At 45.8% G+C, this 15835-nt stretch overlaps 1 protein-coding gene across 1 annotated transcript in view; it reads left to right on the top strand.

Annotated features, from left to right (window-relative positions):
- Positions 1-15835, top strand: part of CFAP54 (cilia and flagella associated protein 54) — a 1106494-nt gene that overhangs the window by 177895 nt on the left and 912764 nt on the right. Inside the window, exon 16 of the mRNA XM_029597529.1 lies at positions 8679-8807. Coding sequence (XP_029453389.1) covers positions 8679-8807 — 129 coding nt within the window. The remainder of the gene's footprint in view (positions 1-8678; positions 8808-15835) is intronic.

The following is a 15835-nucleotide window of genomic DNA, read 5'->3' as shown; positions in this document are numbered from 1 at the left end:
CAGGCCCCATGGCTTTGTCCACTTTCAGATTCTTTAGCTCTTCCCATACATTTTCTACTGTAAAAGGATTTTCATCTATTCCACTTCCCTCCAGTTTCTTGTTGTGTAGAGATGGTCCTTCTCCAGGGTCTTCTTTAGTGAACACAGAGCTGAAGTATTCGTTTAATATTTCTGCCATTTCTTCGTCTCTCTCCACACATTGATCATTTCCACCTTTCAATTTCACTATACCACTTTGGACTTTTCTCTTTTCGCTGATGTATCTGAAAAATGTTTTGTCACCATTTTTTATCTCCTTGGCAATCCTCTCTTCCGCTTGACTTTTTGCCGACTTGATTAATTTTTTTGTCTCCCTCAGTTGAATCAAATATTCTTCTTTGTGCTCATCCCTTTGGGATCTTTTATATTTCTTGAATGCTGTTCTTTTAGCTTTAATTTTGTCAGCCATCTCCTATGAGAACCAGATAGGTTTCAATTTTCTTTTGCTTTTCTTTACATTTCTAACATATAGAGTAGTTGCCTTGGTGATTGCTCCTTTTAGATTGGTCCACTGCTGATCCACATCTCTCTCGTTCTCCCATCCTTTTAGTTCTTCCTTTAGATACTTCCCCATTTCCTCAAAGTCCGTGTTTTTGAACTGCAAAACTCAGGTCTTTGTGGTTCTTTTCCATATTCTTTTAGTGATATTAAACCATATCGTTTGATGATCACTGGTGCTGAGGTGGGTGCTCACCTGGACATCAGAGACATTATCTCTATTAGTGAGCACTAAGTTGAGTATAGTTCCTTCTCTCGTGGGTTCCATTACCATTTGTTTGGTAATGGAAGTTGGCCTTAGAGGCAAAAGGCCTTAGAGTTGGCCTTCCATTACCATTGTGAAGGAGTCAGTTGAACCATTAGATGACCGAGGGGTTAAAGGGGCTCTTAGGAAAGATAAGGCCATTGCAGAAAGACTAAATAAATTCTTTGCTTCTGAGTTTATTAATGAGGACGGTGGGGAAAAACCGGTTCCGGAGACGGTTTTCAAGGGTGATGAGTCATATTAACTGAACCAAATAACGGTGAACCTGGAAGATATAGTAGGCCAGATTGATAAACTAAAGAGTAGCAAATCACCTGGACAAGATAGTATGCACCCCAGGGTTCTGAAGGAGCTCAAAAATGAAATTTCAGATCTATTAGTTAAAATTTGTAACCTATCATTAAAATCATCCATTGTACTTATAGACTAGAGGGTGGCCAATGTAACCCCAATATTTAAAAAAGACTCCAAGGGTGATCCGGGAAACTATAAACTGGTGAGCCTGACTTCAGGTCCAGGAAAAATAGTGGAACCTATTCTAAAGAATAAAACACAGTCAGCATAGATTTATCCAAGGGAAATCTTGCCTCACAAATCTTCATTTTTTGAAGGAGTTAATAAACATGTGGATAAAGGTGAACCGGTAGATGTAGTGTATTTGGATTTTCAGAAGGTGTTTGACAAAGTCCCTCATGAGAGGCTTCTAAGAAAACTAAAAAGTCATGGGATAGGAGATGATGTCCTTTTATGGATTACAAACTGATTAAAAGAGGAAACAGAGAGTAGGATTAAATGGTCAATTTTCTCAATGGAAAAGAATAAACAGTGGAATGCCTCAGGGATCTGTACTTAGACTGGTGCTTTTCAATGTATTTATAAATGATCTGAAAAGGAATACAACAAGTGAGGTAATCAAATTTGCAGATGATAAAATTATTCAGAGTAGTTAAATCACAAGCAGATTGTGATAAATTGCAAGAGGACCTTGCAAGACTGGAAAATTGGGCATCCAAATGGCAGATGAAATTTAATGTGGACAAGTGCAAGGTGATGCATATTGGGAAAAATAACCCATGCTTTAGTTACACCAGCGATTCTCAACCGGTGTGTTGCGACACACCAGTGTGTCGCCAAGCACTGGCAGATGTGTCACGGCTCCCGGTATCCTACTGCCCTGGCTGTATTTCCCTTCTCCCTTTTTCCAGCCCCCATGGGCCAATGGGAAGCCTCCTTTTTCCTGCTCCCACTGCCCAATGGGAAGCTTCCTTCATTCTTTCTGCCCTTGCGCAGGCCAATCAGAAGCATCCTCCCTTCTACCTGCCAGTGGGAGTAGGAAGAACGGAAGAAGCCTTTGATTGGCCGGTGAGGCAGGAAGAAGGGGCATCGCATAACCCGAGGGTTGGGTGGGAGGAATGGCAGTGTCGAACCCTGATGAAGCAAGGCCACCATGGGAGCTTATCCCTGTGGCGATGAAGAGGAAACCCAACCTTGACCAAGTAAGGCTGCTATGGGAGCTCATCCCCGTGGTGGCAAAGAGGAGACCCGACCCCGACCATGCAAGGCTGCCACAGGAGCTCATCCCCGTGGTGGCGAAGAGGAAACCCAACCCCAACTAAACAAGGCTGCCACGGGAGCTCATTTCCGTGACGGAGAAGAGGAAGCCCGACCCCGACCAGGCAAGGCTGCTAAGGGAGCTCATTCCCATGGCGGCGAAGAGGAAACCCGACCCCAACCAAGCAAGGCCACCACGGTAGCCCATCCCTGTGGTGATGAAAAAGAAGGCCCGTCAGAGTAAAGCCGTGGCAGAACTGGAGCTCAACCCTGCAGCGAGAGCTTGTGTGTGTGGGTGTGAATGGGTGCCTGGGTGAGAGCTTGTGTGTGTGTGGGTGTGAATGGGTGCCTGGGTGAGGGCTTCTGTGAGTGGGTGTTTATGGCTGCCTGGGTGAGAGCTTGTGTGTATGGGTGCTTGGGTGAGAGATTGTGTGTGTGGTGTGTGTGTATGCCTGGGTGAGAGCTTGTGTGTGTGGGTGTGAGTGGATGCCTGGGTGAGAGCTTATGTGTGTGGGTGTGAATTTGTGCCTGGGAAAGAGCTTGTGTGTGTGGGTGTGAATTTGTGCCTGGGTGAGAGCTTGGGGGTGTGGGTGTAAATTTGTGCCTGGGTGAGAGCTTGTGTCTGTGGGTGTATGGGTGCCTGGGTGAGAGCTTGTGTGTGTGTGTGCCTGGGTGAGAGCTTGTGTGTGTGGGTGTGAATGGGTGCCTGCGTGAGAGCTTGGGTGTGAATGGGTGTCTGGGTGAGAGCTTGGGTGTGAATGGATGCCTGGGTAAGAGTTGCTGTGAATGGGTGCGAGAGCATTTGTGTGTGATTGAGAGCTTGTATATAAGAGAGCATGTGTGTGATTGAGAGAGAGACTGGTCAGGGAGGTGATGTGTTTCTGTGAGTGAGAGAGAGACTGGTCAGGAAGATGACTGGCAATTGTGTATGTGTGTGAGAGAGACTGGTCAGGAAGGACTGGTGTGTGTGAGAGAGACCGAGACTGGTCATGGGGTCTAATTGGGGTGTGTGTGTGTGTGTGTGTGTGTGTGTGAGTGATTGGTTGTGGGAGATAAGGAAGAAGACTGTGAGTACAGAGCTTCAGCAGCCCTTGCTGCTTCTGGTGAGAGCTATTGGCCTGCAAGGGAAAGGAGTAGGAGAGTTGCTGGAGGAGGGTAAGGAAAGGGGTTAGGGCTGCTTCTTGGGCTGGTAGGGCCTACCCTACTTTATTACAGTCTTGTGCATGCTTAGAGGGGTGGGTGGAAGAATTGGGTGCCATGCCCAACATTAGCTTAATGCATTTAAAGATAGATTTTAAAAGCCTTGCACATGCAAAGATGGCCATTTACGTGCATAAGTGGCATGAACGGGGCAGCTATGTGAATTTTAAATAGCCGGGAAGGGCACACATACATTGATGTACACACCTAGAAAAAGTGGGAGGAAAAGAGGCAGGGCATGGACATTCCAGAAGTGGAGCCAGCAGTGACGCACTTAGCCTCTAATTTTTCTCAGCGGGCGTGTGTAACATACATGCACCACTTTGCTACTGCTCCTTGTTAGGCGCAGGAATCAGGAGAACATCGCGGGAGAGAGAGAGACGGGGTGAATTTTTAGGAGGTGGGTTGGGGCTAGCTGCATTGTACAAATCAACTCCTTTCATCACTTATAAGGTCAAAAATTATTTAATGAGGTCAATTTTTCAAGGAATACCTCTGAATGTGCCTGTAAAAACACCCCCCTAACCCCCAACCCACCTCTCAAAAACTCACCTCAAATCAATGTGCCCCCTTACAATGGTCCATATATCGAGGATCAGACTGAGTCCTGTAAAGAGTCTCTCTTTCTCTCTCTCTCTCTCATATATCTCTATAAGAAGGAGCAGTGGCACACACATATAGAGAATATTTTATAACATGTGTATTTTTGTGCGCGGTAAGATATGTGCATTTATGGGCGCACGCGCAGTCTTTTTAAAGTCTGCCTTTTAGTGGGGTGGGAGGGTAGAGGAATCAGGCCTGAAGGCCCACAAAGCTTTTAAAAAAATTATTTTCTGCTCTTAACCAATTATATAAGGTAAGCTAAAGTTATCTTGGTACACATTCCCAGATAACTTTAACTATGGCTATATTCAAACATAGCTGGGTGGGTTTGAAAGTTATCCGGAAAATATTACCTGGATAACTTTATTCGTGTATATCCCTGATAACCTATCTGGCTACCTTTAGCTGGATAAGTTCTGTTCACAAAAAACAAACTGGAAACCGATCCAATATAGCTGTGTAGCGACCAAAAGAAAGGATGAGATCAGTGTGTAATCAAAAAGCTTTATTTCCACAGTATTTCAACCCTGTTCACTGCTTTTCATAAGAACATAAGAAAATGCCATACTGGGTCAGACCAAGGGTCCATCAAGCCCAGCATCCTGTTTCCAACAGTGGCCATTCCAGGCCATAAGAACCTGGCAAGTACCAAAAACTAAGTGTATTCCATGTTACCATTGCTAATGGCAGTGGCTATTCTCTAAGTGAACTTAATAGCAGGTAATGGACTTCTCTTCCAAGAACTTATCCAATCCTTTTTTAAACCCAGCTATACTAACTGCACTAACCACATCCTCTGGCAACAAATTCCAGAGTTTAATTGTGTGTTGATTAAAAAAGAACTTTCTCCGATTAGTTTTAAACGTGCCCCATGCTAATTTCATGGAGTGCCCCCTAGTCTTTCTACTATCTGAAAGAGTAATTAACCAATTCACATCTACCCGTTCTAGACCTCTCATGATTTTAAATATCTCTATCATATCCCCCCTCAGCCGTCTCTTCTCCAAGCTGAAAAGTCCTAACCTTTGTAGTCTTTCCTCATAGGGGAGCTGTTCCATTCCCCTTATCATTTTGGTAGCCCTTCTCTGTACCTTCTCCATCGCAATTATATCTTTTTTGAGATGCGGCAACCAGAATTGTACACAGTATTCAAGGTGCGGTCTCACCGTGGAGCGATACAGAGGCATTATGATATTTTCTGTTTTATTCACCATTCCCTTTCTAATAATTCCCAACATTCTGTTTGCTTTTTTGACTGCCGCAGCACACTGAACTGACGATTTCAATGTGTTATCCACTATGACGCCTAGATCTTTTTCTTGGGTTGTAGCACCTAATATGGAACCCAACATTGTGTAATTATAGCATGGGTTATTTTTCCCTATATGCATCACCTTGCACTTATCCACATTAAATTTCATCTGCCATTTGGATGCCCAATTTTCCAGTCTCACAAGGTCTTCCTGCAATTTATCACAATCTGCTTGTGATTTAACTACTCTGAACAATTTTGTGTCATCTGCAAATTTGATTATCTCACTCATCATATTTCTTTCCAGATCATTTATAAATATATTGAAAAGGAAGGGTCCCAATACAGATCCCTGAGGCACTCCACTGTCCACTCCCTTCCACTGAGAAAATTGTCCATTTAATCCTACTCTCTGTTTCCTGTCTTTTAGCCAGTTTGCAATCCACGAAAGGACATTGCCACCTATCCCATGACTTTTTACTTTTCCTAGAAGCCTCTCATGAGGAACTTTGTCAAACGCCTTCTGAAAATCCAAAAATACTACATCTACCGGTTCACCTTTATCCACAAGTTTATTAACTCCTTCAAAAAAGTGAAGCAGATTTGTGAGGCAAGACATGCTGACTTTGTTCCATTAAACCATGTCTTTCTGTATGTTCTGTGATTTTGATGTTTAGAACACTTTCCACTATTTTTCCTGGCACTGAAGTCAGGCTAACCGGTCTGTAGTTTCCCGGATCGCCCCTGGAGCCCTTTTTAAATATTGGGGTTATATTTGCTATCCTCCAGTCTTCAGGTCCAATGGATGATTTTAATGATAGCTTACAAATTTTTACTAATAGGTCTGAAATTTCATTTTTTAGTTCCTTCAGAACTCTGGGGTGTATACCATCCGGTCCAGGTGATTTACTACTCTTCAGTTTGTCAATCAGGTCTACCACATCTTCTAGTTTCACGGTGATTTGATTCAGTGCATCTGAATCATTACCCATGAAAACCTTCTCCATTACGGGTACCTCCCCAACATCCTCTTCAGTAAACACTGAAGCAAAGAAATCATTTAATCTTTCTGTGATGGCCTTATCTTCTCTAAGTGCCCCTTTAACCCCTCGATCATCTAATGGTTCAACGACTCCCTCCCAGGCTTTCTGCTTTGGATATAATTTAAAAAGTTTTTACTGTGAGTTTTTGCTTCAACAGCCAACTTCTTTTTACTTTTTTTTTACTTTTGTAGCTGCTCCTTTCAGTTTTTTTCTAACAATTTTTCTCATTTTATCAAAGTTTCCCTTTTGAAAGTTTAGCACGAGAGCCTTGGATTTGCACACTGTTCCTCTTCCAGTCATTAAATCAAATTTGATCATATTATGATTACTATTGCCAAGCGGCCCCACCACCGTTACCTCTCTCACCAAGTCCTGTGCTCCACTGAGAATTAGATCTAAAATTGCTTCCTCTCTTGTTGGTTGCTGAACCAATTGCTCCATAAAGGTATCATTTATTCCATCCAGGAACGTTATCTCTCTAGTGTGTCCCGATGATACATTTACCCAGTCAATATTGGGGTATTTTCTGAATGTTGTTGTTGGGAAAGTGGACTCTTGCGCCGAGGTGAGGTTGTTACTACCTCCAGGGGGTGGCCCCTGGAAGTCCTCATTGTCGGGCGGCAGTTCTGGGAGAGAAAACCCAACAGGACTTTCACCTATACTAGCCCTCATTCCCCGCAGGTTGAGCTCTTGGGTACTGGGGCCAGCAGGACTTAGGTGCGGATCTTTCCAGGCATGGAACCAATAGGCAAGGATAGAGGCAGCGTCGGAGGAGTCCAGGTGTAGAGGCCAGTGGCGATCAAGCAGAGTCAAGTACCAGGCAAGAAGTCAGGGCAGGCGGAGATCAAACAGAGTCAAGTACCAAGCAAGGAGTCAGAACCGAGAAAGCAATCCAAGGGATGAGGAGCAAGGCAGGGACTAGAGGCAAGGAACAGGAATGCTGGAACCAGGGATCAGGAACAAAGCAAGGCAGAGTCAGGAACGCAGGGATCAGGAACGCAGACAACTCACACTCTCAGAAGAGCAGGACCCGTTGCTGAGGTGAATTGAAAGCAGAAAGACAGGGTTTAAATACCCTCCTAGCCTGACGTCATCAGCCTGGGCCATGGGGAACTTTTCCGCCACTGGCCCTTTAAATCCTGTGACTCGTTGCACGCGCGCGCCTAGAAAGGAGACCATGAGGAGCTGAAGTCGGCGGTGTTTGGGGAGCCGAAAGAGCAGGCCACGGACAGAGTCGGTGGCTGGGAGCAGTGGCAGCAGAGCCATGCCTCCGGCTGGCGCAGGTGAGGGGACCCAGTCGCGGGCCAGCATGGCCGGGGTTCCTAACAGTTGGTTTTTAGATATCTAGATAGAAAATTTCAGTTACTTCTTGGCAATTCTTCATATTAGCCCCCACAATGTAAGATATATATAGATATTCTTCAGTAGCTATTTTATTAGAATAAAGGCATTTTTACCTGTTTCTATAATGTTAGATCTCATGAACATTTGCACTACTGAAAAAGAATTCACAAGTTCTCCATTTAGCCAACAGACTGGCGCATCCGAGGAATATCTGCTTCAGTTGGTAAATGCATCTGTTTTTATATTAATCCAGCGCATTTGCTATGGACCACTTTACAGTACTACAGAGGCCAAGGAGGAGTTAAATTATTTAACCTTCTGGAAAAAGGTCAAGGGTCAAGGCCTCTTTGTTTCCATCTTAGTGTTGGTAGGGTTTGGATCTGCAACGTTATTTCTTTTGAGTCATTTTTGAGGTCTGTAGTGTTATGCAGGCATGGGGTTGTAAATTACATTTGCCTTCATTATATACCATTATGTTGTTTTTATATGACCTTGTTTTGTTTTTATTCTTTTCATGTTCTTTTATTCACCGCTTCAGGTGTTCATTTGGATTGGGGAGGTGGTATACTAATTATACTAAATAAAAGTAAATAAATAAAGTAACTACAGTACTGTTAATCTGATGTGCCTGCTGCTGCAAGATTCATTAGTTAGTACATAAGATACTAGCTGAACTGTAATCTCAGTAATTAGCTAATATTAGTCAGAATGACCAAAAATGAACTTTCAAACACATAAGAAAAAATAAGATCTCTCAAAATGTTTTATAAATCATTTATAAATTGGACTGTTAATATTCTTCTCTTTGTAAAAAGAATGGATTGGTAGACCGGAGCTTTCCAGTGCCAGTCAAGAATAACTTCTATGTGAAAACTTATTTCAGAAAATTCCATCAGAACAGCTTCAATTTGCTTATGAAATTCTAGAGAAGGCAATTACTGAAATGGCAAAGGTTTGCACAGTGACCAAATTACTAGATGAAATACCAATAACTGACAATTATGCTACAAAGGTAAGAGTCATTTCATTATTTTGAGCATTAGTTATAATAGTTGGCAGGGATTTGGTTTTTTTTTTGGGGGGGGGGGGGGGGGGGGGGGGGGCCTGGCAATTTCCTACACTTCCTTTGAGCTTCCAGCTCAGTCAGAATAGAGGCTGGGATCTGGCACCATAGATCTTCATTTGAACCTACCTATTTAATATCAACTCATGTAGTCCAGATATCACAGTGACAGGCCTTGACCTGGGACCTTGCACTGGGGTTTCTTCTGGAAGCCTGGTATCATGTGCTTTAAAAGTGGCCTCCAGATGTCACTGATGCTTGATGACTGAGAATCCCTCATCCCCACGTTACCTCTGCAGCATCTCCAGCCCCAGCTGGCTTGGGGAGCAGAAGACCTACCCAGAAATTAAGCCCAGGTACTCTGTATAACAGTGTGCAGCACTGCTGCTGAGCCACTAGGCTGGCCCCATAATAAAGTTTTTAAAGTTAAAAAATACCTTAGGATTACTTATGTATTAATCAGGTTCAATTAACTATCTGAAATTAAATTCTCCATGGACAAATGGGACAGTAATCAGCCGCACAAGCGGGTGATGTTTATTCATCAGTATAAAGATGGAAAAGCTCTCTTAGAGCTCAGGAAAACTGGGAAGGCTTTTTTTTAGTATGTGCCGTCTTTTTTCTTCCATTTGTGTGAAAGGATGTGCTTTTGATCTCTTTCCTAAGCTGATCGTTGAATGTTTTTGCTTTCTTAGCATTTAGACAGGTTTATGCACCTCTACCAGCAGATGGAGATGGAGCAAAACTGACGTAACAGTATATATACCCCTGTACTGACATCAGCCCGCCAGTATTCTCTATCTCCAGCAGATGGTAGATGTGCATCTTCCTATTAGGGATTGCTTAAAAAAATTTGTAGAAGGAGAAAAGAAGAAGGAAATTAATTTGCCCCACTCTCCTGTGGTGATACCTTATGGTCCCAACCTCAGTCACGTTTTCCTGAGGTGATATCTGTGGATCCCTTCCTCAGAAGGGTGCCTTGATCCGGTAGCTGGTTTTCCAGCATGGACTTAGCTGTAGAGATATAAACAACTGAGAGGCTAGCAGGTGCAGGAAGCTGAGTGCGGTGGTGAATGCCTTTGCCCTCTCCCCCCGCAGCTGGAGACTGACTCTGTACTCGGCAAGGATGGGCAGAGCTCAGGTAAAGAGTATATATATATTTAAAAAAAGGAGAAGGGGAGGTAATTTTAGGGATTCCATTCCCCTTCTGGTCTCCGAGATCGGCACGCTGATCTGATGTCCGTTCCCGCATCCTGGGGAGCTTGGGGAGTTGTGGCAGCTTGGCAGGTTGAGCTGATTTTTTGGCTAGGCTCCATTCTCAGGCTTTGCTCAGACGCTGCGTGGTAGGTCACGGCAGCGTTTGCGCTCTTTTCTGCGCATAAGGCTGCTGCAAATCAATGTCTGACATTGGTTTGCGCTTGCGCGCCCGGGTGTGCACTTGTGGATGCTTAAATGGTGCTCGGGTGGGCGCCTACCTGAACTGTGTGGTGGGTGCCTACCTGAACCTCGTATTGGGTGCCTATGTTTTGGACAGAGTTTGTTTTGGGTGCCCCATCCAGGCAGCTACACAGCTGGGCGCACAGTTATCAGGCATCTTTGGGAGCCTACTGATGGCAGGTATTTACCTATGCTGCCAGTGGCAAAGAAGCCTAAGTGTCTTACCCTTTGTGCTGCTTGCCATATTTGGGCATCACAGCCTGGCATCTCCTCTAACTTGTATCAGTGCTGCTTGGAGGCTGATTTTGCTAAGCCCAGTTCTTCCCAGAATGATGCCGGAATGGGCCAGGAGGGGAACTGCTCAGGGAAAGTTGTTTCTGATTGATTTGCTAAGCCCAGTTCTTCCCAGAATGATGCGGGAATGGGGCAGGAGGGGTAAGGCGCTTAGGCTTCTTTGCTACTGGAGGCATAGGTAAATACCCGCCATCAGTATGCTCCCAAAGGTGCCTGATAGCTATGCGCCCAGCTGCGTAGCTGCTTGGTTTTGGGGCTCCCCTAACTGGTTCGTCAGTGAGGGAAGGTAAATCAGTGAGCACAGGACAGACACCCCCTGGTTTTAGTATGGATTCTTCTGCCTTTTCTTAGGTGGAATTTTTTTCAAGGGCTGAAGTCCTTTCTTCAGGCGCAGTCAGCGACCCCTGCCAGTCCTAACAGTTCAGGATCCCAGGTGCAGATTCCCGCACGCCTGGTGCTGCGGGTAAGCATTGGAGTACATCTAGACCTGCTATGGGTCACACTGATAGGGTCCCTGATGGCACAGATGAGGAAGCCGATCCTTACTCCCTGGAGAATGGGGAAATTCCTACGTTTCTTTCATAGAGATGAGTTGCTGGCTCTGATCTCCAAGACATTGAAGACGCTGGGGGTGCCGGCTGCTGATTCCATGTCTGAGCCTAAGAAAAATCCCATTCTCACAGGACAAGCAGGATGGTAGTCCTCACATATGGGTGACATCACAGGATGGAGCCCTGTACGGAAAACTTTTCTGTCAGAGTTTCTATAAAGCTTTGACTGACACTGGCACACTGAGTGCACTGAGCATGCTCAGCCTGCAATTATCCCTGTGAGCCACAGGTGTCTCCCTCAGTCTTCTTTTTTCCGCTCTGCAGTAAGCATAGTGGTTAGGAGCTCTGTGAGAAATTCTAATACTTTTTCCACACAGAAACACTTAAACTTTTACTTCACAAACACTTTTTCCCTTCACGGGTCTCCTTTCGCGTACATTTATTCGACGCTCGGTGAGTACTATGCCCTGTTTTTTGGTCGGTTCCTGTCACCTCCCTGGCCTGCCAACCGACTGCGGCCTTCCCTCTCCCTATGTTTTCATAGTTAGCCATACATAGCCTGCGAGTGTCCCTCTGTGACACTTTGCCTGGTTATTAGCGCTAGTGGGACAGGGACTTCCACGGTTTCCGTTGCTGCCAGGGCCTCTGTTGAATCCAGGTCCTTCGATTTCCTCGGTACCCTCGTGCAGTCGATGCCCCCATCGCTACCATCGGTACCCCCTTCTAGACCGTCCTGCATTCTTCGATGCCATCGGTGCCCCTCCCCCGCGGTACATTGATGCCATCAATCCCTGCATTGATTCTATCAGTGCCATCCATGTTTTTCATCCATGGCACTGATTTTTCCCTGGGTTTCATCGATGCCATCTCTACCCGGATGGATGCCATCGATGCACACCCTTGTGTCTTCAGTGCCATCAATGCCCGGGTCGATGCCATCATCGCCCAGGGCACTTCCATCAATGCCAGGGTCATTTCCATCCATACCATCATTTATTTTATTGATTCCATTGGTGTCATCGATGCCCAGGTCGATTCCATCGGTGCCATCATCGATTCCATCGATTCCTGGGTCGATTCTATCGATGCCTGTATCGATTCCATCGATGGCATCGATGTCTGGATCGATGCCATCGATGGCATCGATGTCTGGATCGATGGCATCGATGCCGATGCCATCGGTGGCCATGTCGGTGCCATTGGTGCCCATGCTGGTACCATCGATGCCATTGGTGCCCAAGTCAATCCCATCGATGCTGTGGACGCCCGTGGCCATGCCGTCGATGCCCGTGGCCATGCCACCGATGCCATCGGTGCCCGCCTCCATACATCGATGCCATCGATGCCCATGTCGTTTCCATCGATGTCTTCGATGTTCCTATCGATGCCGGTTATTGACTCAGTCGATGCGGCATCATTTCTTCTGATGCCCATGATGTTTTTCGATTTCTCAATGCCACATCGTTTCCATACATACCTATGTCGATGCCATCAGTGCTTTCGTCACTGTTATCCTTGCTCTGCCCGGGTCATCGACATTTTTTCATATGTATATTTTTGACGATGCCCTCGAGGCCACTTCGGCCGCCATCGACACCATCAATACTGACATAGCACCTCCACGTAATGCCCTCACCTAAACACAGTGCTCTATGCTTTGGGTTCTTATTAAAGCCCTGTATTAGCCTACGACACTACATAGTGCCAGAAGCAGTGCAGGCATGCTGACAGTCCGTCAACATTCGCCATCCAAGACAGCGAGGACATCCACTTTGGGACTGGGAAAGACCGGGCCGAGCATCGTGGCACTCATTGTCACCGGCACGGTGACCGTCTGCCACCGACGCCATCCAGCACATTGGTGCTATCCTCTGTGCTGGAGAATGCCCGGGCCGAGCAATATCACCACTGCCATCGCCACTGTTCCACACATTGCTGGAGGTCCTTGGTGCTCCAGAAACACTGGAACGAGTTCTGAAGAATTCTGGACTGGCATCACGAGACATCGAGCCGCTGCAATGAGGGCTGGGTTCACGAGTCAAAAATGGCTCCCCTGTACCCGAGGGGTTCCCCACCGACACCGGTGCGGGGTTCTGTACCTCCACAAATTAATGTGGTAGCGACAGACGCGCTCAGCCTGGACTCCTCTGTACCTGCGCCACCATATCAGGTTACAGAGTTGAGTCAGACGTCTACGTCCACCAGGCTATCCCTCGATGACTCCTGAAATCCACGGGGCCATCCATCTTCGCTGGCTCGTCCTTCGGCGATCCACGATGGATGGTAAGTCCTCTACTTTAATCCCGCTTCAGCGACAATCCCATTGAGATCTGTTCTCTAAACCGGGCCATATGGTTCGATAGGTTCTAGGTAGTCTGGCCTTCCAAGAGCCGTATTAGTGTCACATATCACTATTGCCAGCTATGTTGGACACAATACCAAGAAAACCTCTCTACCAATCATTTGGGATTACATCAGGACATCCTCCCGTTGTTAGCAACGGGACTCTGTACTGATTAATACTCTGGTTTCTGGTTCCTAATTAAGGACCGAAATTCCAGATGCATTCGCTGATTTGCTAAACACGAGATTCAGCAAACACTGTCTCAATTGCAAGTCCACCTTGATACCTGGCGACAGGTCTCGACGTTTTCTTGTATAGCACACACAAATGCGGGTACGACTTTTACCGCTCACACTCCCATGGGAGATTACATGATAACCTGATTACATCAGCTCTGCCAGTTGGACACCTTCTGGTCTCTCAACTTGCCGGATATCAGAGCAGCCACCCCACTTTGTACCCAGGTTCAGGGTACAGTCCCCCGAACGCTTCAAAGTGCAGGGGGGGGGGAGTTTTAATCTCACTATTCTTTCTTTCAACAGAAAGTAGTTACTCTCCGCCCATCCTAGACCTCAGAAACATCAACTTTCTTCAAAAGGGACAGGTAAAATGGTGTCTCTCGTCACCATGCTTCCATATCGCAGTAAGTAGATTGCCTCTTATCTTTCTATGTGCTTCATGGTGAGTCAACAATATTACAATCCCAAGCTCTGCCGGTTGCATCAGCTTTGGCAACTGGGGTATTTCATTAAATCAATATCGGTTAGTGCTGTTTCTCTGCGGAGTAAAACATCAGTCACACTTTTCCTTGCATGGACAGCTGCATAACCACAGTCAATCCAAGCAAGGAGCTCTAACTTCTTCATGACTCACTATAAATCTACTACCTGGGATTGCTGTCACTGCCATAAATCCTTTATAGAACACTTCTGGACACCACAGTCACAATGACCTTCCTGTCCAGCAACTGTGCAGACATTCTAACAAATTCCTATATGTTCCTGCGTGCATATTCCATAACTTCAGCCCCTCAATTCTTTCATTGTCGGGCCATGGGGTTTTTTCACTATGCACTATGGGTTAGGTTCAGTGAAATTTCATTATCAGTGGGTCTAAGCTGTTCAACCGCTTTCGTCCCTCATCCATATTGCAGATCTAGAACCAAAACCTAGTCTGGTCCTGCTAATGCTTGCATTTACTCAGGGTTGTAAAGTTTGATCTAACATCTTCTCAACCCAATATGCGTCTATTCCGCTCCAGGCACAGTTTCACATGAACTTCCTGGAGCCTGTAGCCATGAGTTATGCCCTTATGCCTTCCAATCCTGCCTCTGCAACAAATCTTTGTACGTACAGACAGACAGCATAGGGACAATGTGCTTTTCCACACACAAGCACGTATAACCTCTTAGCTGTTCTGCTAGGAAGCTCCGCAGCTCTACCCTTGGCCCTTGCTCGCTCCATGCATCCTCGGGCCACTTATCTAACAGACTTACTGAACGCACTAAAAGACCTTTTCCGTATAGGATTCCATCCTCTCGAATGGTCTCAGACTACATGTGTAGTGAAAGAAATCTTCTAGCGCCGAGGTCAACCGAACTTGCCCTCTGCGTCCGCATCGAACCATACAGTGCACGGATTCTCCTCCCTACACATGTTTCCAATGCGTTCCCATAGGCGCCTTTGTTCCATCAAGGCCCTCTTATATGTGTTTCTTCCGCTGCCTCTCATAGCCAGCACTCTTCTAATGCTGAAATGGGACGGGGTTCACTGTTCCTCAGACCCATGTCCTGGCCGAGACCAGTATGCTTCCCATACTTCTCGGTCTATCACACCAGTAACCAATTCGCCTTCTCACAAGTCAGTCTCATATCATAGACTCACTGATGTTCTCAGGTACTGGTAGCATCACAAAAGCCTTCCACACATAAATAAATCCTATCGTTCAAAATGGCATGATTTATTACATGACGCTTACAAAAGGGTTTTACCCTTTTTCTTTTTTCTACACCACTCTTTTTTCTTACTCCCTCGGATTCTGCTCCCCAGACATCCTTCACATGGGTACAACCCTTCTGAGTCAGCTTACCATGGATTATCCACTGATCAAGCCGCCTCTGTTTTCACTAGTCACGGAATGGGACATGTAATTCGTGCTTACAAGACTCATACGTTCTCCGTTCGAGCCTTTCTGTTCCTCTCACTTAACAGTCTGCCATGGGGAACTCTTTCCCTCATAGACATCACTTCTACCAACAGGGTCAGTGAGTTACACACCTTGTTACATACTCACCCGACCCTGCGTTTCTCCGTGACTGAGTGGTTTTACGTTTTCAACTTCATATCCTTCTT

The sequence above is a fragment of the Rhinatrema bivittatum genome, chromosome 4, assembly GCF_901001135.1.
Source record: "Rhinatrema bivittatum chromosome 4, aRhiBiv1.1, whole genome shotgun sequence".
NCBI lineage: Eukaryota > Metazoa > Chordata > Amphibia > Gymnophiona > Rhinatrematidae > Rhinatrema > Rhinatrema bivittatum.
This window is presented reverse-complemented; position numbering and strand designations above follow the sequence as displayed.